This window comes from Sardina pilchardus, chromosome 17 (genome assembly GCF_963854185.1).
Source record: "Sardina pilchardus chromosome 17, fSarPil1.1, whole genome shotgun sequence".
In the NCBI taxonomy this organism is placed as follows: domain Eukaryota; kingdom Metazoa; phylum Chordata; class Actinopteri; order Clupeiformes; family Clupeidae; genus Sardina; species Sardina pilchardus.
Genome location: NC_085010.1, coordinates 20,090,388 through 20,114,387, shown reverse-complemented (window position 1 = coordinate 20,114,387; position 24,000 = coordinate 20,090,388). Strand labels below are relative to the sequence as shown.

General features: G+C 44.0%; 1 protein-coding gene across 1 annotated transcript in view; it reads right to left on the bottom strand.

Annotated features, from left to right (window-relative positions):
* Positions 1-24,000, bottom strand: part of lhfpl3 (LHFPL tetraspan subfamily member 3) — a 33,981-nt gene that overhangs the window by 2,092 nt on the left and 7,889 nt on the right. Inside the window, exon 2 of the mRNA XM_062518388.1 lies at positions 827-1,057. Coding sequence (XP_062374372.1) covers positions 827-1,057 — 231 coding nt within the window. The remainder of the gene's footprint in view (positions 1-826; positions 1,058-24,000) is intronic.

The following is a 24,000-nucleotide window of genomic DNA, read 5'->3' as shown; positions in this document are numbered from 1 at the left end:
CGGTGGAATTAAAATAGCCCCACATCATTACATACTTTTCACCATAGCTAGAGATTGGCATGGTGCTTTTTCCAGTAGGCCTATTAGCCTGTTTGATGCTCATTGAGCTCAATGCAAATCAAACAGGCTAATAGGCCTACTGGAAAAAGCACCATGCCAATCTCTAGGTATGGTGAAGGGTATGTGATGATGTGGGGCTATTTTAATTCCAAAGGCCAAGAGAACTTTATCAGGATGCATAATATTCTGGATCCATGAAATAGCTGGCCTTTAAAAATAAAAATCTGCCTGCCCCTATGTTAACCCTATGTGTTAAATTCCCATAGGGTTACATAGGGGGTCAAATACATCCTTCCCTTAGCATTTAAGGAAAACATTTATTTATTTACAATACATTCTTCAATCACAAAGAAAATTGGCATCCTTGGCGGTTTTATTTTTACTCATTTTTTGAATTAAGGCATTAAGATCAATTGTCAAATGATGATTTTATATTCCTGTTTTAGCATGGTATCAAATACATATGCTCCTCACTGTACATGTAAGTTAACATACGTAAAAAGTACATGCATGTAACACGTAAAAAGCTGAGCTCTTCATAAAGGTTTAATGATATATAATTATTACTGTCACCTTTACTTTCAGTACACATCAACAAAATTGCATACTGTATACTTTACAGTACTTTGAGATCATCTATTTGATGTAAAGCGCAATATAAATAAAATGTATTATTATTATTATTATTACTTTAAATAATGTCTGTCTTAGCGTGGCCTACTTCACTTTGGCCCAGTGGTTTAAATGTTTCGTGTGTGATTCTTACTGTCGCTGAGCAGCTCCTCGGCCATGAGGCCGTCCTGGCGGTTGCCCAGCACGAAGGCCAGGAAGGAGAGGATCATGGCGTCCATGATGCCCATGATGGCCAGGATGTAGGCCCAGCGCACCGAGCACGCTCCGATGGTGTACTTCCCCGTCTGCTCACCGCACATCCTCTTCACCTCGTCCGAGTCCCAGCCATCCGGGTAGATCATACAGCCCAGCACCAGACACGTCCCTGGGAGAGAGGAATGAGAGAGAGAGAGAGAGAGGGGGGGAGAGAGGAGGTGGGGAAAGAGAGAGATAAAAGAAGAGAAGAAGAGAGGAGGATAAGAGAGCAAAGAGGAGGAGGAAAGGAAAATACATATTTTACAATTGGAAACATGCTGGATTCATAGATACACAAACCAATAAATAAATAAATAAATAAATAAGCAAGTGTGTGTGTGGGGGGGTAATGTTCCATGATGCTGACGTTTCTTTGCGCCAAGTCATGCTGAGGCGGCATTGCAGACTGATTTGATTTAAACTGAGATGAAGTTCCCCTTGAGCCTTTCCCATCCCCAATCCAGCGGCCTTCTCCTCCCCCGGGCTCTGCCACTGTAGCCTCGAATTCACTGTCTGAGAGATTGATTTCACTCGCCTTTCGCCTTTAGGGATGACTACTGTCGCACTCCGGGGAGCAGAGAGATGAGACGAGACGACAAACAAAAACAACAACAACAACAACAACAACAACAACAACAACAACAACAACAACAAGCACAACGTGCCAGCACTATACGGATTGCACCGAGTTGGCTCAGGCAAGCAGCACCTATTACAAGGACAGCAGAAGCTCATCTCGTAGGATAGAGGGGAATCTTAGGTGCAAGGTTAAGTAGATCAACAGGCAAGAGAAAAGCATGCGCTTACACAATAGGCTACCATCTGAATTAATCCGTGTATATTTAGTGGGAAGTGTCACAAGGTTCAAAATCATCACACTGTCATCTTCAGCTACAGTGAAATGGGTCTATATGCTGGTTGTGTACTGTTCTCTCATCTTTCAAATCATTCTCACGGAAGTGGTTAATCTCCTTTTAATACAGAATCTGAGAGGACAGATCTGAAATGTTTTGTCAGCAATGAGAGCTGACCACTGTTTGTGAAAATCGATGGCAACATTATTAGCCAAAGGAATGAGGCGATAATTTGTTGGAGGACGTCAAAGCCAGTGGTCAATAAAAAGGGCGGTGAGCACACAAGCTGGGCAAGAAACCAACGTGGGGTGAGATGAAACAAAGGATGCCAGGGAGGGAGAGAGAGATGGAGAGAGATGGAGAGAGATAGATAGAGAGAGAGAGAAAGAGACAGAGGAGAGGGAGGGAGAGAGAGAGAGAGAGAGAGAGAGAGAGAGAGAGAGAGAGAGAGAGAGAGAGAGGACAGACGTGGTATGTGAGATAGCCCAACCCACAGACGGAAGCTGCCTGGAGGATTTAGCTGTAGGATAATCCCAGAAAATGACAGAGACCATCCACCCCTGCGCTCTCTCTATCTCCCTCACTCTCTCTCTCATTCATTCAGTCTGACATGGTAATCGCTGTGTCACAAAGAGATAGCAGATGAACAGCAGAGAGAACGAGAGAAAGAGACAGAAAAAGAGACAGAGAGAGCGAGAGAGATGAAAGGAGGGAAGGAGTGGGTGTAGGTTAAGGCATATAGACTACAGAAGATGAATAGAGAGGGCAAACGAATAACTGCAGAAGCAACAGAGTGACTCAGGGGACCCCTACTGTGTTCCTGCACTTTCTCTCCCTTTCTCTCTCTCTCCCTCCCTCCCTCCCTCTCTTACACTCTCTCTCTCTTGTTTTTTTCCCTCAGATCCCTTCTCTTCTTCTTGAGTCTGACAGGGCAGAATCATTAATCACGATTAGAGTGTTAATAACAGCCATAATATTCATGACAGCAAGTTGCCCCTGCTAATCCCGTGTGTGTGTGGGGGGGTGGGGGGGGGGGGGTGAGGGTTGTTTTACCGCTTACACAGGCACTTACAGCAGACACCACCCCAAAGGGATATATGAAAAGACTCAAGCTTTTATAAATGCCTTCTCCCCACCGACCAACACCCTGTGAATGCGAGCTCTTTATTGTCAAAAGGCCATGCTTATTTACATCACAAAGCCACAGGAACAAGCCCAATCTATTTTCCTTCTGTGACTCCATCACTCTCCCCCCACTCTCTCTATCTATCTATCTCTCGCTTGCTGTCGCTCAGCAATACACATTGTCTCCTTCACACATTGTTGTCTTCTTTCTCACCCTGTCAGGCTCAATCTTTCTTTCTCCCTTGCTGTTTTCTCTCTTCCCCCTCTTTCTTGCTCTCTTATCTCTTTACTCTATCCCCCAGCTTTTCTCTGTGGTGGCTGCAGCTGAGCATCAAAAGCCGGAAAGCAGCTAGAGGAGAGAGAGAGAGAGAGAGAGAGAGAGAGAGAGAGAGAGAGAGAGAGGCGCTCGCAGCACACGCACAAACATTGTGCTGATCATCAATAATGAAACGCATTTATCATTCCACTTCCTCTCTGTGATAGAAAAGAGTGAGGAAGAGAGGGGCAGAAGGAGTGAGAGTGAGAGAATAGAGAGAGAGACAGAGAGAGAGAGGGAGAGAAATGAGAGGAGGAGAGGGAGATGCCAAAGACAGAGATAATGAAACCTCAGTCAAATCTCTCTGTGCTGTCGTCTCCCCTACACACAGCAGCCATCCAGGGTCAGACGCTGGAACGGACTCAGCGCCTTTCCTTCACCGCCTGAACGATTGAAAGATTTAGATAACGTGGCGTGCCACGCCTGGCTCTAGTCTGGATGGCTACACACTCACACACACACACACACACATACACACACACACACACACACACACACACACACACACACACACACACACACACACACACACACACAAACAAACACACACCCATACACATGGAAACACACACACGTCTGGTTACGTCGGCAACTTTTTCTGCTGAGAGATTGTTTCCATCTCAAATAAACAATATGTTCTTCACACACAATAGTGTAACACAAGAACTGGGACCACAGCAATGGTCTTTGTTGTGATAATTGCATATAAAGGTTTGAGATTAAACCACCCACGTTTCAGTGCTAACTGAGTGAGAATTGTTTTTTTGCCTGGGAGGGTGTCTGTGTGCTTGGGTGAGAAGATGAACTATTCTATAAAAGAAATTAATTTCTGAAACAAGACTGATGCAAACAGCATTATCTTAAAGCATTATGTACCAAACACATCTCAAAATGTATTTATACATTTTCTAAAAAGTAAAAAAAAAAAAAAATTCAGTGCAGAGCATTGCCATTTTCATTTTACGGGTCCCAACATCCAGACATTAAACATGCATGACCATCATTATGTAACTAGTTTGTGCGTATGTGGATGTGTGCATGGGTGTGTGTGTGTGTGTGTGCACGCTGTGAGGGAGAATTCTGCTAGATCAAAGGCAGCTCATTCAGTCCATAGTCCTGATTCTCAGATGAATCAGTGTTTTTTGGGACCCCAGCTAGGAACATGAAGTGGTAATACAACACAAACAATTGCATATTTGAAACCCATGGACACACACACACACACACACACACACACACACACATACACATAAAGATCTCTCTGCAATCTCTTTCCCTCCCTCTGTTTTCTCTCGCCCCTCCTGCGTTCATAAGAGGCCTCTCCGCTGATAGCTGTTTGTGAGGCCACCCAGCAGGTGTGAGGCGCATGGCGGTCAGATCGGACCGGTCTCTCCCACTACGGGAATCACATCTCAAAGACTACTGGAGTCAAACTGGACCTACCTCTCTCCCAACAGTGGGAGTCAGCCCGCATCAATCTTTTCCGGTACAGAACTCTACCTGAGAAAATGTCTCTCGATACATAAGTCAATCTGGCCAAATCTCTTCCACTACAGAAGTCCACCTGACTAAGATCACACCCCATGTTTGAGTACAAGACACAATCACAACCAAATCTCTTTTGGCAGCAGCAAAACTCGCCAAGCACAAAAGCTAACCTGGCATAAGAACTCTTGAAGAGAAGTAACCATCTTAACAGCATCTCTCTCTCTCACACACACACACACATCTGTGCTCCTTTGCATTCATCATATATTTTATTTATGTCACCTGCTATGACAATGCCCCCCCATACACACACACCACCCACTCTCTTACACCCCCATACATTCATACACATTACTGTGGTTTGTAGTTTGCTGAATAAATAGCAATTACAATATAACAAATTCAATGACCCTACAAAATAGAATCTGTGTGTATATGTATAATAAGAACTGTATGTGCGAGAGATGGAACAGTTAAAATGGTTTTGCTTTATGTTTTTCTATTTCTTGTCTTTCACTTTACTGAACTTTTAAATGCTCAGTTTGTGACATTCACTTTTTACATTTTAGATCAACATGTTTCTTACATAAAAGCAAATGTACACAAGTACGTCTCCTAAACTCAGTTTATAAATAAACCACTATAAAAGGTGTTTTTTTTTATTTTTATCTCTCTTCCTGTTTATGTGCGTTGGAAAACAGAAAGTCGCTGTCCAGCCGAGGAGGTGCTGAAATCAGCCCATGGATGTGCATGCCAAACCCACTGTGGCTGGGAGCTGTTCCTTTCCAGTGGTGCTGAATCCAACAGCCCCGAGACACCACTGTAAACAGGAGTTCTTTCTCCCCCCCCCCCCCCCCGTCCATCTCTTTGTACACAGACCAGAATGGAGCCAGCTGCCTTTATAATGCACACTAAAGACAGCAGCCATCTGCTCAATAACACGTTTTTACATGTCTTTTTACAGATTAGAATTTAACAATAACACGGCAGATAAGAGGAGAGAAGGCATTTACAGGTAAGCGAGGCGGAGGTGGGGGAAGAGAGGCAGTAGAGGGGTGTGGGGGTGAGGAATAGAAAGGCCTGTCTCAATTGTTTATTCTCAGAATACTCTGGGTGAAGTCAATCTGGTGAGACGCGGGAGAATCCTTCTGGGAGAGATGAACGTGAATGGCAGTCAGAGAGAGGGAAACAGAGAGAGGGAAGAAAAAAGGAAGAAAAAGAGGCAAGCGAGACAGAGATGCTTGGAAGTGGAAAGGAGGGAGCAAGAGAGGGAGGAGGATGAAGGAAAAGAGAAGGGAGGAGGAGGAAGAGGGGAGCGGAGAGGAGAGCGTGGTTGAGAATGCCGAGTGGCTGTCGGTGTGTGAGGCCATTATCGAACGGATCAGCACAGCCTAGCGGGGTGGGCTTTGTTGGAGGGTGTTTGTGTGTGTGTTTCTGTTGTTTCCCTGGGAGAGCACAAAATGGAGAGCTGAGGAGAATAAACTGAGAAGAGGCTAGAATGGCTCCAATGAAGCTGCAAGCAATGAATGCCAAATGCATCTTGACACACAACAACAATAACAACAGCAGTATCTCTGCAGACTTTTTTAATGAATGAATAGGTGTTCCGATGCACACCCTCCATTAAGTTGAAGTACTAACCATTGGCAAATAACCATAAAATCAATAGATGCAGTCAGTGTATCTCTGCCTTGTGCCCGTTTAATCAACAGTCGCTATTTTGTGGTCGACATGTAATACACAATTCATTGCTGTGATTGAAAGCTGATCCTTGTACACAGCAGTGACATGAAAGGTGAATGCCTGCTGTGTGTGTATGTGTGTGTGTGTGTGTGTGTGTGTGTGTGTGTGTGTGTGTGTGTGTGTGTGTGTGAGAGAGATCTATGCCCCTCCGTGTCCTGGGTGTCGCAGGGGCGTTTTGAGATGGCTCCTATGCGACGGCGCCTCCATAAACCTGATTGAGGATCAGATTTACAACCCCAATCTCTCTCCTGGCAGAGTTGGCAGCGCAGTAGAGGGAGAGGCGACGTGGCAACTCTATCAGCGTCTGCAGTCTTGTGACGTTATTAGCACTTCATCACGTCTCCCAACCTGCACCCCCCACACCCCCACCCCACCCCACCCCACCCCACCCACCTCCCAACCCAACCCCATCACCTCCCCCTGGCTCCATCCGGAGAGAAAATTCATCACGTGCTTACCTCAGCAGTCGGCTGTGTGATGTTAGCAACTAAACGACTGAGCAAAGCCTCTGAAAAAACACTCACTGCTGAGTAATCAGTGCTTCCGTCTGTTATCACTTTTACTGCCACACACTTCCACGAAACGGACTGTAACAAAGACGACTCTGAATCGGCCAAATGACTGAACAGTGCAGAGGGGGTATTAATGTGTAGTCAGATTGGATAAAGAGACAGAGATGCACCAATTCAAAGCAGTTGTCAGCCATGGCAGTGGCACTGTAAGGAGAAATTAACTCTTCATGCTAATTAACTCTTATATGCGTCATCGCTCTGAATGATATTTTGAGGGCAAATCTATTTTCCATTAGAGCTTCCGATGTAAAAAAAAAGAAAGAAGAGGCAAAAACATGAGAGAACAGGCGCCTGCTGTAGATGGATGGATGCTGTTGTCATGGCGAGGTTACCGTGCAGCAGTAACCATGTACTCAGCAGTCAGCTGTGGAGGGCTGGCGTGTGCGTGGCAAGTTGGGAGGCAGATGCATCGTCATGGCAACTGCCTTCCTCTCATCAGCTGGACGGAGGGGTGGAATTATGAATGGCCGCCACACAACCGACTCCGGCTTTCAAGACCAGCTGCCTCGCTGGGCTGTCTGTGAAGTAGGAGTACTGACTCTGGTAAAAACAAGGGAGTGCCCTGCCTGTTGGTTGCTTAATATCAAGATTAAGATAGGTTTGGAGGCACACACACACACACACACACACACACACACACACAGGCAGATAATTTCCTATGCCCGTCTACAGTACATACAACAGGCCAGTACAACAACTCCACCAATAACTGACCAACATCATCTACAGTACAATCCCTTTCATATTCCATAAATCTCACACACACACAAACACACACACACACACACACACACACACACACACACACACACACACACACACACACACACACACACACACACACACACACACACACACACACACACACACACACACACACACACACACACACACACACACACACACACACACACACACAGCTTAACCTGCACCCAGGCCACCGGTGGACACAGAGCCGCAGAGTGCGAGGCAGTGGAGGTGATGGCGAACAGGTGCTCCCTATTAATTACAGGCCCGGGCCAGCAGCCCTGCGGAGCACATGGCTCCATCTGCCAAAGGAGAACCGGAGACTCCACACCTCTCAGACAACACAACACGACACAACACAACACATGTATGAGCTGTGAGCGCATCCTCAGAGCCAGCGAGAGAGAAAGAGAGAGAGGGAGAGAGAGAGAGAGATTTCTGGGCCATTGTTCTAGAGGGCCCTGACAATGGTCCAAACCGTTGTGGTTGGGTACTTTGGACGCCAACCAGCACCGTCGTTCACCACATGCAAGAACCATAAGAAAGCAATTTCCTCCTTCCCAGTAGGGCTCCAATAATCTGTGCTGAGAAATAGCCAGAAGAAAGGAGGGGGGTGATAGGAGGGTGGGTGGGATCCACCAGGGCTTCCTGTTTACAGACTCTACAAGAACAAAAATTGGTATGCAACACAATAAGCCCTCCATAAAAGCGTTACCTGTAGTTTTCATGTACAGAGAGACAGAGAGAAAGAGAGAGAGAGAGAGAGAGAGAGAGAGACGGTGTTCTCAGTGCAGTGGAGTGTCATTAGTGCTCATTGATATTCCAAGATGAGTCCCCCTTCATCTGGTTCCTCTTCCTCAGGTGCACTGACAGCCCCCTGACTAGTTAGGCAGCCGCAGCCCCCTTTGAATGTAATACAGGTGTCATCTTTTCTTCTCCCTCTCTTGGAAGAGACTTTTGAAGTGGTCTATGATGGGATTGTTTTAATATTCCACAGATCTTGGATGCAGGAGGGGGGGGGGGGGGGGAGAGAGAGATGTATTATCTACTACTCTTTTTAGCCGACACCGGGTCTGTTTCGCTTTTTGTTGTTTTGTTTGTTTTGGCAGGCGTACACAGAACTACCGACTGGAGCATGGAGAGACGTCCCAGAGACTCGAGACAAATATTCATTTGACACACACAGCAGACACAGACACACACACACTGATCACAACACCTCTCGGTTGACAGATGTGTGAGGGAATTTTTAAGGGGGGTTTGCTAAGGACAAGCTATTCCTAGGGAGCATGCTGTGTACTTAAATCCATACCCGAGTTAATCATTTAAGCATCCTGGCAGATGAGGATCAGCGAGATAGCTGCCAATTAGGACAACGTCCTCCATCACAGCAGCACTGATGAATGGCACAGATGAATGCTGGTGGAGTCGAATATTGTTTTAAAATGATTGTTTGGAAGCAGAGGGGGTTTTGTTGGCTGACTGAGACTGTGCAGGGCTGATGGAGACATCAGTGATGAAATGGTGTGTGTGTGTGTGTGTGTGTGTGTGTGTGTCTGAAGATGTGTGCCCCCAGCTTGGCCTCATCAGTGACTCAAAAACAACAGGTGCCACAGGGGGAACGTTGCCACCTCATCAGGTGCACCCCATGCTTGGCATAACCTGGCCAGTGGGCACAGACAGACCAGAGGGATGTTAGAGGGGCAAAGGTTTCTCGCTGCTAGGGAGTCTAGGGATCATGCTTGGCATAGCCTGGTCATCATCCTGGGGTCTTGTGCCAAGGTGAGGTGAGAGGATGATGTGTGATGCCCTGGTGGTGGGGGTTGGCAGGTTGCCGTGGAGACAGGCCTCCCGACTCTTATGAACCGGAGGGTGTGAGAGTTCTATCTGCTGGTGCATCCACCTGATGGGAAGAGATTGCCCTGACAACATGCCCGCTGACTACACCCACTCCACCACCACCGCCACCACCCAATTTTCTCTCTCGCTTTCTCTTTTACACACACACACACACACACAGACACACACACAATCACACTATGGGACAAAAAAAGTGAGAGAAAAATGCACCTGGTGCATGTGGGGTGTGTGCATGTGTGCTTGTTTGAGATAAAGAGTGCATGTGTGTGTACATGTGTGTGTCCACACAGAAGAGAGGAGGGGGGGAGGGGGGTGTTTCAGGGGTGTGAGAGGACCACTGTTGCCACAGCAACCTCTGTCCCCCTCCCCACCTGCTCTCTCTGCTAGGCAACACAACCAAATGATCTGAAAAACCAAATAAACAGGTCACTGTTAATAACCCTGCTGTGATACACAAACGCACACACACATACACACACAGACCACAGAGATCAGTTAGATCCCACCCCCCGCCTCCCGTCTTACATCTACTGAGAGTGGAATGAGAGCTCAGCGCCTGCTGTGAGTTTGACACACGCTGTGCATCCCACATCCTCACTCCAATCTGTCAGCGGCGCGAACCTGAGCTCTCCTGCAAAGCTCACTCTTTGGGGGACGCCATGGCCTATATGCGCCATTCAGCAAACAGTCCACAGAACAGCCCCCTGCCAACATACACATACGCACGCACGCACGCACGCACGCACGCACGTACGCACGTACGCACGCACGCACGCACGCACGCACGCACGCACGCACGCACGCACGCACGCACGCACGCACGCACGCACAGGTGAGTTGTCCTGAAGAAGTCCTTGCTGCTCATGTGCATTTGTCAGTCGATTTTCCCGGCTGACATTCACAGCACGGCTCTCTTGCACCGGACCACTTCAAACTCCCCGTCACCAGCTTGTCTTTTATCAGTGAGACGCCCTGTGATGTCCCCTGCTGTAGTAGGGCATTCACACACCATCACACACTACCACACAAACCATCACAAACCACACATCATCACACACTACGCACTACAACCCTAATCACTAACACACACCACGGGGGGGGGGGGGACGGACTATAATACTAAGTCAGCCTCCATCTCCCCCATCCACCAAACCTGAGTCCAGCCATTCATCTGGACGCTCCTACGGGTCTAAAGATCCTTGACCTGAGACAACAGATGTCATGTTATCCTTCCCTCAGGGGTCAAAGAGGCATTTAAATCTCCGTCCTGCTGGCTCGTCCACTTATTCATTCTCTCTCTCTCTCTCTCTCTCTCCCATTCTCTCTCTCTATCACTCTCTCCTCCCTGGTCGTCAGCTATGCTCCGGCTGGACGGGTGATTTATTCCGGGGGCTCTGTGATGTGACTGCTGATGTCCGCGTCGTACGGCTCCGTGCCCAGGCCAGCGGCAGCGGCGTCCATTATTATGGATTGATCTGGCTGCTGCCTGACCTGAAGGGCACGGCGCGCTCGTGTTCGCTCGCAGGAGGAACAGAGACACGCATAAGTAGGTGGTATGAGGGGGAGAGGGATTCATGCATGCGTGTCATGGACGCAAAGGATTGTCTCATTTTGTGTACGTGTGTGTGTGTGTGTGTGTGTGTGTGTGTGTGTGTGTGTACGCGTGCATGTGTGTGTGTGTGTGTGTGTGCCCACTCCCATATACTGTATGTTTATGTATGTATTATCCATTTTATGTACACATGTGCGTGTGTCTGTGTGTGTGTGTGTACACACGCGTGCCTGCATGCGCACGCGCGCGCGTGTGTGTGTGTGTGTGTGTCCTCAGATGCAGATCAAGCTCAAATGGCAAACATGATGGATTCCCCCCCCCCTCTCACAGAAACACCTCAGTCCCTAGGGGTTATGAGAGGGTGGAGAAGGATGGAGGACCTTTAGAGCATGACACTCCACTTCCTTTGATCCCTCGCGAGCCGCACGGTTCCACCTCCTCGGCCGAGACGAGGAGACGAGGAGAGCGCGCGTCCGCACAGGTGCTGGATCAAACGACACGGCCAATGTCCTCCTCCTCTTTGATGTCTGCCGTTTTTCAAAAACGGGCAAAATTGGAGTGGCAGGGGTTGGACTCTTAACGCTGTGCAGGCAGACGGGCGGGCGGGCGGGCGGGCGGTCAGGGCGACCCAAGGACGTGTCGCTCACCCGGGCCGCTGGGTCCATAGGGTTCGAGCCCGCTCAACCTGCCACGGAGTTCAAGCTGATAAATGACAAGATGAGGAACCAAGATAGTATCTCTTGATCTCTCGCTCACTCTCACACATACGCAAACACACACACACTCACTCAGTCTCCCTTTCACACCCATACACACCCACACACCCACACACACACACACACACACACCCTTCTTTAATAGGTCACCGTGCCCTTGTCCCTCTTCAGCAGAGGGGGGAATAAATCAGCGGGCTGGTCCTCCCCGACAGTAACTCGGCCGATGCTGCAGATAAACACAAATGGGAAATCTATACTCTCCAGCAAGCGCCCGATACCTGCACTTACAAACCTCTCCTGCGCAACAATCTGAGACCCCCCACTACCCCCCGACATACACATATACACACACAGAATATCCCCACTCACACACACACCTCTCCCCATGCACGCTCACACACACGCACAGACACACACGCACACACACACACACACACCCCTCCTCCCACTCCCAAACCCTTCCTACCCTCTGTCTCCATGGCTGCCATTTTAGCTGCAAAAACGTCTCTATTTTGTTCTGGCGCCTTAATCAAATCAAGCCCATTTGCAACAGCGCAACGAAGGCGGGTTATTCCTCCCGAATGCACAATGGCTGGCTGGCTGGGCTTTGGCTGTCAAATGAGAAAAGATGAGGCAGCCCATTTATTGCAGGGATTTAAAAGAGATATATGGCTACTGCATGAAGGAGCAATTGTCAAATAAAGACACTAGATTCCTTCAGTGAGCCCACTAATCACAGTATGTAAATGTGGGAGCATTTGTACAGTGTCTGTTTCGTGTGTGTGTACCTTTTTGAGTGTGAGTGCTTTGCGAGTATGAATAAGTGTTGTCACCTCTGTGTTTGCACAAGAGGTTTAATGTAGCCTGAGGCTTTGTAAAGCGCATTGAGACACTGTTTATTGTTAGATTGTGTTAAGCAAAGAAATAATAAAAAACCCAAACTGAACTAGAAATGCAATTCCAAGGAATTACCAGTGCATGAAAATGCAAAAATAGATAGATAATGTAGATATGGTTACTGAGGTGTAGCTAGGGTAAACATGGTGGTTGCATAGTTTACAGAGAGTTGATAGTGTGAAGGTAGACAGTTTAAAGATGAAACATTCCAGTTCTAACTTAACTAATGATTTCTATTCATGTTAAAATGTTGATTAGCTAACTTAGCTAATGATTTCTAGCAGTTAAGCTAAAAATGCTAATTATGCTAGCAATGCTAACTTTACTAACAATGCTAACCAGGTTGATTAGCTAACTTAACCGATGATTTCTAGCAGTAATGTTAAAAATGCTAACTATGCTAACAATGCTAAATTTGCTGACAATGCTAACCAGGTTGATTAGCTAACTTAGTTGATGATTTTTTGCAGTTATGCTAAAAATGCTAACTATGTTAACAATGTTAACTATGCTAACCATGCTAACTAGCTAACTTGCTAGTGAGGACTTTTATTTTGAAACATTTGTTGCTAGGGTATCCATGGTGGCCACTATCAGGAAACAAGAAGTTACTGCAGTATAATCATGTTGGTTGCTAAGGAAACGGTTATAAACACTTAATTTTAATGGTTGCTAGGTACATGGAGGTTGAACAGTTCAATAGTTGAGTAGTTTCAATGGTTAAATGATTTAATAGTGTATTATTGCAGTGAGGACCTTTATTTTGAAACAGTTGTAGACAGAGGAAGTAGTGAAACAGGATCTGTAGTCTTAATGAGATTGTATGCTTAAAGCCTGAGACAGAAGGTGCCTCTCATAGCGTTTACGCGTCCTCTCTCGCTCCTCACTGATCTACATAAAGAATGATGGAGCGGCAACAATGGGATAGTCTAGCCCTTCTTCTATCTTTCTTTATGTAGATCATTGAGGATCGAGGAGCGAGGGAGGACATATAAACGCTGCTTGAGAGGGACCCACAGTAAATACTTTAAAAGTTGTATGTAGATAGTCTAATTAATGTTGATAGACAGAATGTTTAATGGATGTTGATAGGCAGATTGTTTAATAGATATTGATTGACAGTTTAATGGGTGGATGAGTGAATGGTCTGAAGAAGATGAGTGGATAGAAGGTTGGATGGAATGTGCCTTATATTCTTGTTAAGAGAGACACTGATACAGCTCTCTGAGAGTAGTTGACACAGGTGTAATCAATTTAACTGGCTAGTCTTAAGAGAGCCAGAGTAGCCTACTCTTAAAGCCTGAGACAGAGTAAATAATTTAAAAGTTGAATGTAGATAGTCTAATTAATGTTGATAGACAGAGAGTTTAATGGATGTTGATAGACAGATTGTTTAATAGATGTTGATAGACAGTTTAATGGGTGGATGAGTGAATGGTCTGAAGAAGATGAATGGATAGAATGTTGGATGGAATGTGCCTTATATTCTTGTAGAATGGAGAGACACAGCTCTCTACTGAGAGTAGTGGATACAGATACAGGTGTAATCAATTTAACTGGCTAGTCTTAAGAGAGCCAGCCTGAGACAGAGTAGATTGTTTAAAAGTTCAATGTAGAGCGTCTAATTGATGTTGTTGATAGGCAGACTGTTTAGAATGGGTGGATGAGTGAATGGTTTGAAGAAGATGAATGGATATAAAGTTGGATGGAATTATGAGGACTTATTTTGATACTGTTGTGCGCAGAGGATACAGGGGAACAGAATATGTAGTCTTCAGAGAGGAGCATGAGAGAAACTGACAGTTGGTGCCCAGGTGGTGACCAGCTGGGGTAACATTCTAATTGCTGCCGTGATGTCATAATGAGCAATGTTAAGTCTATGGGGAAATGTTTAATAGTTTTTAATTTACAGTTTAAAAAGTATAAAAGTTACAAAGTTAAAAAATATATTGCACAGGTCTCCTTAGTAAGACCTACGTAGCAAAGTTTGAATCAAGTTTCTACGTTAAACAGTTCAAGCTGAATTGCGAGCGTTAGAAGAAGAAGTGGAATAACTAGAAATGCAATTCCAAGGAATTACCAGTGCATGAAAATGCAAAAAAAATATAGATAGATAATGTAGATATGGCTACTAAGGTATAGCTAGGGTAAACATGGTGGTTGCATAGTTTAAAGAGAGTTGATAGTGTTTAGGTAGACATTCCTGTTCTAACTTAACTAATGATTTCTAAAAGGTATTCTAAAATGTTAACTATGTTAACAATGATAACCAGGTTGATTGGTTTACTTGGCTAATGATTTCTAGCAGTAATGCTAAAAATGTTAACTATGCTAACAATGCCAACTATGCTAACAATGTTAACCACATTGATTAGCTAACTTAGCTAATCATTTTTAGCAGTTATGCTAAAAATGCTAACAATGTTAACTATGCTAACAATGCTAACCAGGTTGATTAGCTAACTTAGCTAATCATTTTTAGCAGTTATGTTAAAAATGCTAACTATGCTAACCATGCTAACTAGCTAACTTGGTACTGAGGACTTTTATTTTGAAACATTTGTTGATGGGGTATCCATGGCTGCCACTATCAGGAATAAAGAAGTTACTGTAGTAAAATCATGTTGGTTGCTATGGAAACGGTCATAAACGCTTAATTTTGATGGTTGCTATGTTGGTTGCTAGGTGCATGGAGGTCTCATGTAGTTGACTGGAGGCATAGTTGATGATAACTGACAGTTGGAATGGTTGAACAGTTAAATAGTTGAGTAGTTTCAATGGTTAAATGATTTAATAGTGTATTATTGCAGTGAGGACTTTTATTTTGAAACAGTTGTGGAAAGAGGAAACAGTTAACAGGATATGTAGTCTTCACAGAGAGATTGTATGCTTATAGCCTGAGAGAGAGAGGGCTGCTGCAGGTGGGGCTGGCCACCTGGCATAAGATTCTAATTGCTTAATGATCCGATTGTGATGTCATAGAGGCCAATGTTAAGTCTATGGGGAAATTTGTAATAGTTTTTAATTTATAGTTTAAAAAGTATAAAAGTTACTAAGTTGAAAAATACTTAGCAGCCTTCCCCTATTTAAGACCTACGTTGCGGCGTTTGAATTAAGTTTCTAAGTTAAACGGTTCAAGCTGAATAGAAAAAATGAATTTGATCAGCGGAATAATAATAACTAGAAATGCAATTCCAAGGAATTACCAGTGCATGAAAATGCAAAAAAAATTATAGATAGATAATGTAGATATGGTTACTAAGGTGTAGCTAGGGTAAACATGGTGGTTGCATAGTTTAAAGAGAGTTGATAGTGTTAAGGTAGACATTTCAAAGCTTAAACATTCCTGTTCTAACTTAACTAATGATTTCCAACAGGTATTCTAAAATGTTGACTATGCTAACAATGATAACCAGGTTGATTGGTTTACTTGGCTAATGATTTCTAGCAGTAATGCTAAAAATGCTAACTATGTTAACAATGCTAACTATGCTAACAAAGCTAACCACATTGATTAGCTAACTTAGCCAATCAATTTTAGCATTAATGCTAAAAACGCTAACTATGCTAACAATGCTAACTATGCTAACCAGGTTGATTAGCTAACTTAGGTAATCATTTTTAGCAGTTATGCTAAAAATGCTAATTATGCTAAAAATGCTAACCATGCTAACTAGCTAACTTGCTACTGAGGACTTTTATTTTGAAACATTTGTTGCTAGGGCCACTATCAGGAAACAAGAAGTTACTGCAGTATAATCATGTTGGTTGCTATGGAAACGGTCATAAACGCTTAATTTTAATGGTTGATATGTTGGTTGCTAGGTACATGGAGTTTTCGTGTAGTTGACTGGAAGCATAGTTGATAACTGACAGTTGGAATGGTTGAACAGTTAAATAGTTGAGTAGTTACAATGGTTAAATGATTTAATAGTGTATTATTGCAGTGAGGACCTTTATTTTGAAACAGTTGTTGACAGAGGAAGTAGTGAAACAGGATCTGTAGTCTTAATGAGATTGTATGCTTAAAGCCTGAGACAGAAGGTGCCTCTCATATAGTGTTTACGCGTCCTCTCTCGCTCCTCGATCCTCACTGATCTACATAAAGAATGATGGAGCGGCAACAATGGGATAGTCTAGCCCTTCTTCTATCTTTCTATATGTAGATCATTGAGGATCGAGGAGCGAGGGAGGACATATAAACGCTGCTTGAGAGGCACCCACAGTAAATACTTTAGAAGTTGTATGTAGATAGTCTAATTAATGTTGATAGACAGAATGTTTAATGGATGTTGATAGGCAGATTGTTTAATAGATGTTGATAGACAGTTTAATGGGTGGATGAGTGAATGGTCTGAAGAAGATGAATGGATAGAAAGTTGGATTGAATGTGCCTTATATTCTTGTAGAGTGGAGAGACACAGCTCTCTACTTAGAGTAGTGGATACAGATACAGGTGTAATCAATTTAACTGGCTAGTCTTAAGAGAGCCAGAGTGTAAGCCTGAGACAGAGTAGATTGTTTAAAAGTTGAATGTAGATCGTCTAATTGATGTTGATAGGCAGACTGTTTAGAATGGGTGGATGAGTGAATGGTTTGAAGAAGATGAATGGATAGAAAGTTGGATGGAATTAGGAAGACTTATGTTGATACAGTTGATACAGGGGAACAGAAAATGTAGTCTCAAGAGCCTGAGAGAAAGAGAGAGCTGCTGCACCTGGACTGGCCACCTGGCGTAAGATTCTAATTGCTGCCGTGATGTCATAATGAGCAATGTTAAGTCTATGGGGGAAATTGTAATAGTTTTTAACTAATAGTTTAAAAAGTATAAAAGTTACAAAGTTGAAAAATACATTGCCCACATCGCGTAAGTAAGACCTACGGGACAAAAGTTGAATGGAGTTTCTACGTTAAGCGGTTGAAGCTGAATTGCGTGCGTTAGAAGAAGAACTAGAAATGCAATTCCAAGGAATTACCAGTGCATGAAATGCAAAAATAGATAGATAATGTAGATATGGTTACTAGGGTGTAGCTAGGGTAAACATGGTGGTTGCATAGTTTACAGAGAGTTGATAGTGTGAAGGTAGACAGTTTAAAGCTGAAACATTCCCAGTTCTAACTTAACTAATGATTACTATTCATGTTAAAATGTTAACTATGGTAACAATGATAACCAGGTTGATTGGTTAACTTAGCTACTGATTTCATGCAGTAATGGTAAAAATGTTAATTATGCTAACTATGATCACAGTGCTAACCAGGTTGATTAGCTAACTTAGCTAAAGATTTCTAGCAGTTATGTTAAAAATGCTACCTATGCTAGCAATGCTAACTATGGTAACAATGCTAACTTAAACTAACAATGCTAACCAGGTTGATTAGCTAACTTAACTGATGATTTCTAGCAATAATGCTAAAAATGCTAACTATGCTAACAATGCTAAAATTGCTAACAATGCTAACCAGGTTGATTAACTAACTTAGTTGATGTTTTTTTGCAGTTATGTTAAAAATGCTAACTATGCTAACAATGCTAACTATGCTAACCATGCTAACTTGCTAGTGATGACTTATTTTGAATTATTTGTTGCTAGGGTATCCATGGTGGCCACTATCAGGAAACAAGAAGTTACTGCGGTATAATCATGTTGGTTGCTATGGAAACGGTCATAAACGCTTAATTTTAATGGTTGCTATGTTGTTTGCTAGGTACATGGAGGTTTCATGTAGTTGACTGGAGGCATAGTTGATGATAACTGACAGTTGGAATGGTTGAACAGTTAAATAGTTGAGTAGTTTCAATGGTTAAATAAATGATTTAATAGTGTATTATTGCAGTGAGGACTTTTATTTTGAAACAGTTGTGGACAGAGGAAACAGTTAACAGGATATGTAGTCTTCAGAGAGATTGTATGCTTAAAGCCAGAGAAACTGACAGTTGATACAGGTGTAATCAATTTAACTGGCTAGTCTTAAGAGAGCCAGAGTGAATGGTTACAGCCTGAGACAGAGTAAATAATTTAAAAGTTGAATGTAGATAGTCTAATTAATGTTGATAGACAGAGAGTTTAATGGATGTTGATAGACAGTTTAATGGGTGGATGAGTGAATGGTCTGAAGAAGATGACTGGATAGAAAGTTGGATGGAATGTGCCTTAGATTCTTGTAGAATGGAGAGACACAGCTCTCTACTGAGAGTAGTGGATACAGATACAGGTGTAATCAATTTAACTGGCTAGTCTTAAGAGAGCCAGAGTGTAAAGCCTGAGACAGAGTAGATTGTTTGAAAGTTGAATGTAGATCATCTAATTGATGTTGATAGGCAGACTGTTTAGAATGGGTGGATTAGTGAATGGTTTGAAGAAGATGAATGGATAGAAAGTTGGATGGAATTAGGAAGACTTAGGAAGGCTAGTGAGGACTTTTATTTTGAAACATTTATTGCTAGGGTATCCACGGTGGCCACTATCAAGAAACAAGAAGTTACTGCAGTATAATCATGTTGGTTGCTATGGAAACGGAGGTTTCATGTAGTTGACTGGAGGCATAGTTGATGATAACTGACAGTTGGAATGGTTGAACAGTTAAATAGTTGAGTAGTTTCAATGGTTAAATGATTTAATAGTGTATTATTGCAGTGAGGACTTTTATTTTGAAACAGTTGTGGACAGAGGAAACAGTAACAGGATATGTAGTCTTCAGAGAGACTGTATGCTTAAAGCCTGAGAGAAACTGACAGTTGGTGCCCAGGTGGCCGGCCACCTGGCGTAAGATTCTAATTGCTGCCGTGATGTCATAATGAGCAATGTTAAGTCTATGGGGGAAATTGTAATAGTTTTTAACTAATAGTTTAAAAAGTATAAAAGTTACAAAGTTGAAAAATACTTTGCCCACATCGCGTAACTAAGACCTACGCGACATAGTTTGAATGGAGTTTCTACGTGAAGCGGTTAAAGCTGAATTGCGTGCGTTAGAAGAAGAATAATAAGAAGAAGTTGAAGACTAGGAAGAACAGTACAGTGCATTTTCATGCACTGTAATAATAAGAAACCTAGGAAGAACAAGATAGTGCATTTTCATGCACTATAATTAAATAGTTTTAGCATATTTATAGCGGTTGAGTTGTGCGTCTTATGGGTGCGTGTGTCTGTAGTTCTTCACGTATGGCCGCGAGTAGGCTACATACACTATACACTACGCATGTGGTTTATCAGGGCCAAAATGAAGACAGTGCTTATGGGCAGTGATGCTCCTGTTCTTCTCACTGTCTCTTGCCCTTGTCATCAACATGAACAATGCCCCTGATTGTTCCCCTCGAGTCTCCAGGCTCTAATTAGACACAATTCAACTTACTTTGTTTCGTGATTACGAAGCCAACACAATGGAGGCTCCATGTGACCAAAAGTCCCAATACTGTAGGCTATCATTATGTCTATGATGACAATCAGGAATAGAGACACCCAAGTAGGAGTGTCCACTCACACAACTACATATGTCCAGTTTTGCAACAGAAGTTCAAATGAGCCTGTCCTTCTTCCAGAACACTAGTGCTTTCCAATTTGTTTGATTAAAAAAAGTTCATTTGAACGTTTCTGTGCTGGTTTTAGGACAAGGCCTCTGAGGGCTTGTGCTAACCTCTGTGTTTATTTTTAACCCATGGCCTGGTGTTTGCACCAAGAACACTGCTGGGCATGTGTGTGTCTGTGTGTCTGTGTGTGTGAGTGTGTGTGTGTGTGTGTGTGAGAGAGAGAGAGAGTGAGAGTGTGAGAGAGAGAGATTGAAAGAGTGAAAGTGTGTGTGCATTTGTATTTGTTTTTTAAGCCTGATGCATTATCACTTTCCTCTTAAGCCTGCTCTCCCTCAGGGGATTCACGGCAAACGAGCTCAAAGGCTTTGGCGTCGGCACTGCCGCTCCTCTCTAATTTATTTACCGGGCCCGCCAGCTGCACGCATCACCCCTGATACGCTAACTGCACAACATAAAGGTGATGCCGTTGAAAATGGCCATACATAATTATTTTAAAAAGAACCACTGCCCTCCCCGGGGCTTTTGTCAATTAGCATTTTAACTCTCATTCAGGGGCAACCGTGAAGCCACGCTTACCTCTCAATCCGCTCTGTACTCGGGTTCAAAGGCTTTTGGAAACAATTCTGTGTTAGCGGTTAGCGCAATGCGTATATCCTCAAAGCCAACAAACTATGGCCTCCTGAGATAAGAGGGGAGATGAGCTGCCGGGCCGGCCGACCCTGCTCATATCACTGAATAATTTTACATTAGAAAGTGGGGAAATGGAAAGTATACCTCTTAAATACCAAGTGCAGGTGAGAGAGTTTGCCGATTGGAGGGGATAAGGGGGGCTGGGAAGGTCAAAAAAGACACCGGGGTCTTGCACTCCTCCTCTTGAGATTAGGCCGAAGACAAGTAGACTCGTAATCCCTCATCTGCAATCAGCAGCAGGTCTCTCCCTGCTACCTTAATGACATTAACTTCAGCGAGCCAGCCAGGGCAATCAATCCCTAATGAGGCTGTCCCTGGGCCGCCCCATTAACAACGCCTATCAGCAACATTTTCAGCTAAATCAACCCCTGCATCTGATTCCCCAACGGTGGTGGCTTCACACTGAAAATTAGTAAAACCCTTTGATTTAAGCCTTAAGCCTACCTTACACTGACAGACTTTGACAAGATTTGGGAAAGATTCTTGAAAGATTGTAGTCTTTTAACTAATGCACCTCATTCAAGCTTTACTCAAAAGACTACAATCTTTCAAGAATCTTGTCAAAGTCTGTCAGTGTAAGGTAGGCTATAGGAGTAGCCTAGGTGACAAATCAGAGGCAAAGACAGGCTTCGCTGCATTAAGTACTGGTCACTGACGGGAGAGGGAGATTAAGGACGTTGCGTGTTAATGGTGCAGGGGTATTTTTAGTCACACGATGCTAATGGTTAATACCATTTGTAAGAGCTACAGTACCAGTGAGAGAGCCGTCTTGTAGGCATCGCATACGACAACAATGTGATCGATGTCCACCTCAGTGACTCATGGGAGCTGTGGGGGGCAGGGGGCGTTATGCAAGTGTGTGTGTGTGTGTGTGTGTGTGTGTTGGGGGGAGGGGGATTCACACGCATATATTCACAGACTTGGATTATTGGATTGTTTACTAAGGATGTCTAACTTAAGTCTGAATTGGCACGAGTCCACCTACTGTAGCTTCACTAAGCACAACACTATTGTGGAGGAGCGGGTGCAACGGTAGGGGATATGGACAGTACAGATCATTACTCACTGGGGGAGCGCAGATCTCACACCCAGTCTCTGGGAGATTATCACTTTGCAGGCTGAGAGGATTTGTCACTGATCATTTGCATGGGGGCATAATTGCATAATTTATTGATGGTCCCCCAAGGGCTGGGAAGGGAAAGTGTCCACACGCTGGGAAAAAGCCCTTCAGCCTCTGTGCTCCATTCATCCCATCAATCCTATACTTTTTAAAGCTCCCACAAGCATTGTTAGATATGCATTTCCTGCTAACTGACGGCAGATAGTCACTGTAGTAGTCCATCGTCCAAATACTTCTCTAATATGTGCGATCACTGATCCATAAATCACTATTGATAAAAGGCCAAATGACTCTCGTGTGGGTTTAGAAATATCCCAAGGCAGTTGTTACTTAATATATCAATGATTAGCATAATTTCCAAAATGCTGGAGGGGTGTGATATGGACTGTGACAGTAGAGGAAGTCCCAAGAGACTGAGGCGCCTTCGGGGACTGTCAGTATCTCCCTTTTTAAATCCTCCCCCTGGGTCTGATGCTAAACTTGTAGCCCACCACAGCCAGTCTACTGTTTCCAGATCAGCATTTGATTATAAGGGTGTAATGCACAGGGCAGGGAGAGCCATAGTGCAGTGGGGGGCCAAACTCTCTCATATTGTCCATCACCGCACACCCTTTTTATATAATTTTTACACTTTCAGAAATGCCCTACAGTATCTTGGAGGCCATGTTTGGGCATTCATATCTTGATTATTATTGGGTCACCTGCCTTGACTGGCATATGGACTTACAGACATCCTATTCTTAAAGGGAATCTATGCAGAATTGGCGATCCGTCATTCAATCCGAAATAAGTCAAATAACCATTCCAATGACTCCGAAGCTGATTACATTAGCTTTCCGCAAGGTTTAGGGGTGTGTTTATGGGAATTTTTTTTATCATTCTTCCAGAGGCGTATTCATGAGGTCACACACTGATATTGGGCAAGGAGACTGGCTCTCAGCCTTCGCTCAAATTCATCCCAAAGGTGTTCTATCGGGTTGAGGTCAGAACTGTGCAGGCCAGTCAAGTTTATCCACACCAAAGTCCTTCTTCCATGTGCACTGGTGCACAGTCATGTTGGAACAGAAGAGGCCATTCCCAAACTGTTCCTACAAAAGTTGGAAATGGCTCAGTTTATAGTCATTTTGTGTATAACGTGCCAATGATGTACCATGTTTTGTTCATACATAAATACACTGATTTGGTTACTACATTGTATTCATGGGTTTCATCAGGTCCCTTTCCACAGGTGTATAAAATCAAGCACCTACTGTAGATTATGAATACAGACCTCACAGTGCTTGATCAACACACCTGTGGAAAGGGACTTGATGAAATCCATGAATACCAGTGCATTTCCATTCTTGTCCCTGAGGTAAAACAATGATTCTGACTCTATAGAGTCCTGTGTGTCCCTACAGCACACAACCTTTCATGGGTCTTGGACGCGGTTCACCACCCCTGCACCCCTGATGATTGCTCTTTGTGGAAGAGGGCCAACCAAGGGCCAACGCTGTCATGCAGCAAATTGCCCACGCAATAATAAGAGGCCTCAATTGTGCCCAGCTGGAAGGGGGAGAAACACAGTTGCTATTTGGGGGAACTTTCGCGTTTAATCACCCTCATTTATTATCGCCATTTAAAACACTGCCGTTTCTCAACATCCATTAGACGGCATTAAATGAGAGGAATGAGAATGCGAAATCCTGTTGTAGCTTTAGAGTAGCTATCGACAATGCCATAAAGCAGTGCTAATGCTAGGTCGCTAAGATTTCCCAGGTGTGCTTGGGCAATTGGTTTTGTGGTGCAAAGAGCGCTATTATTCACCAGAACACTATTTACCCCAGCAAACCAAAATGACCCCCTGTCATTAACTCTCATTTCCA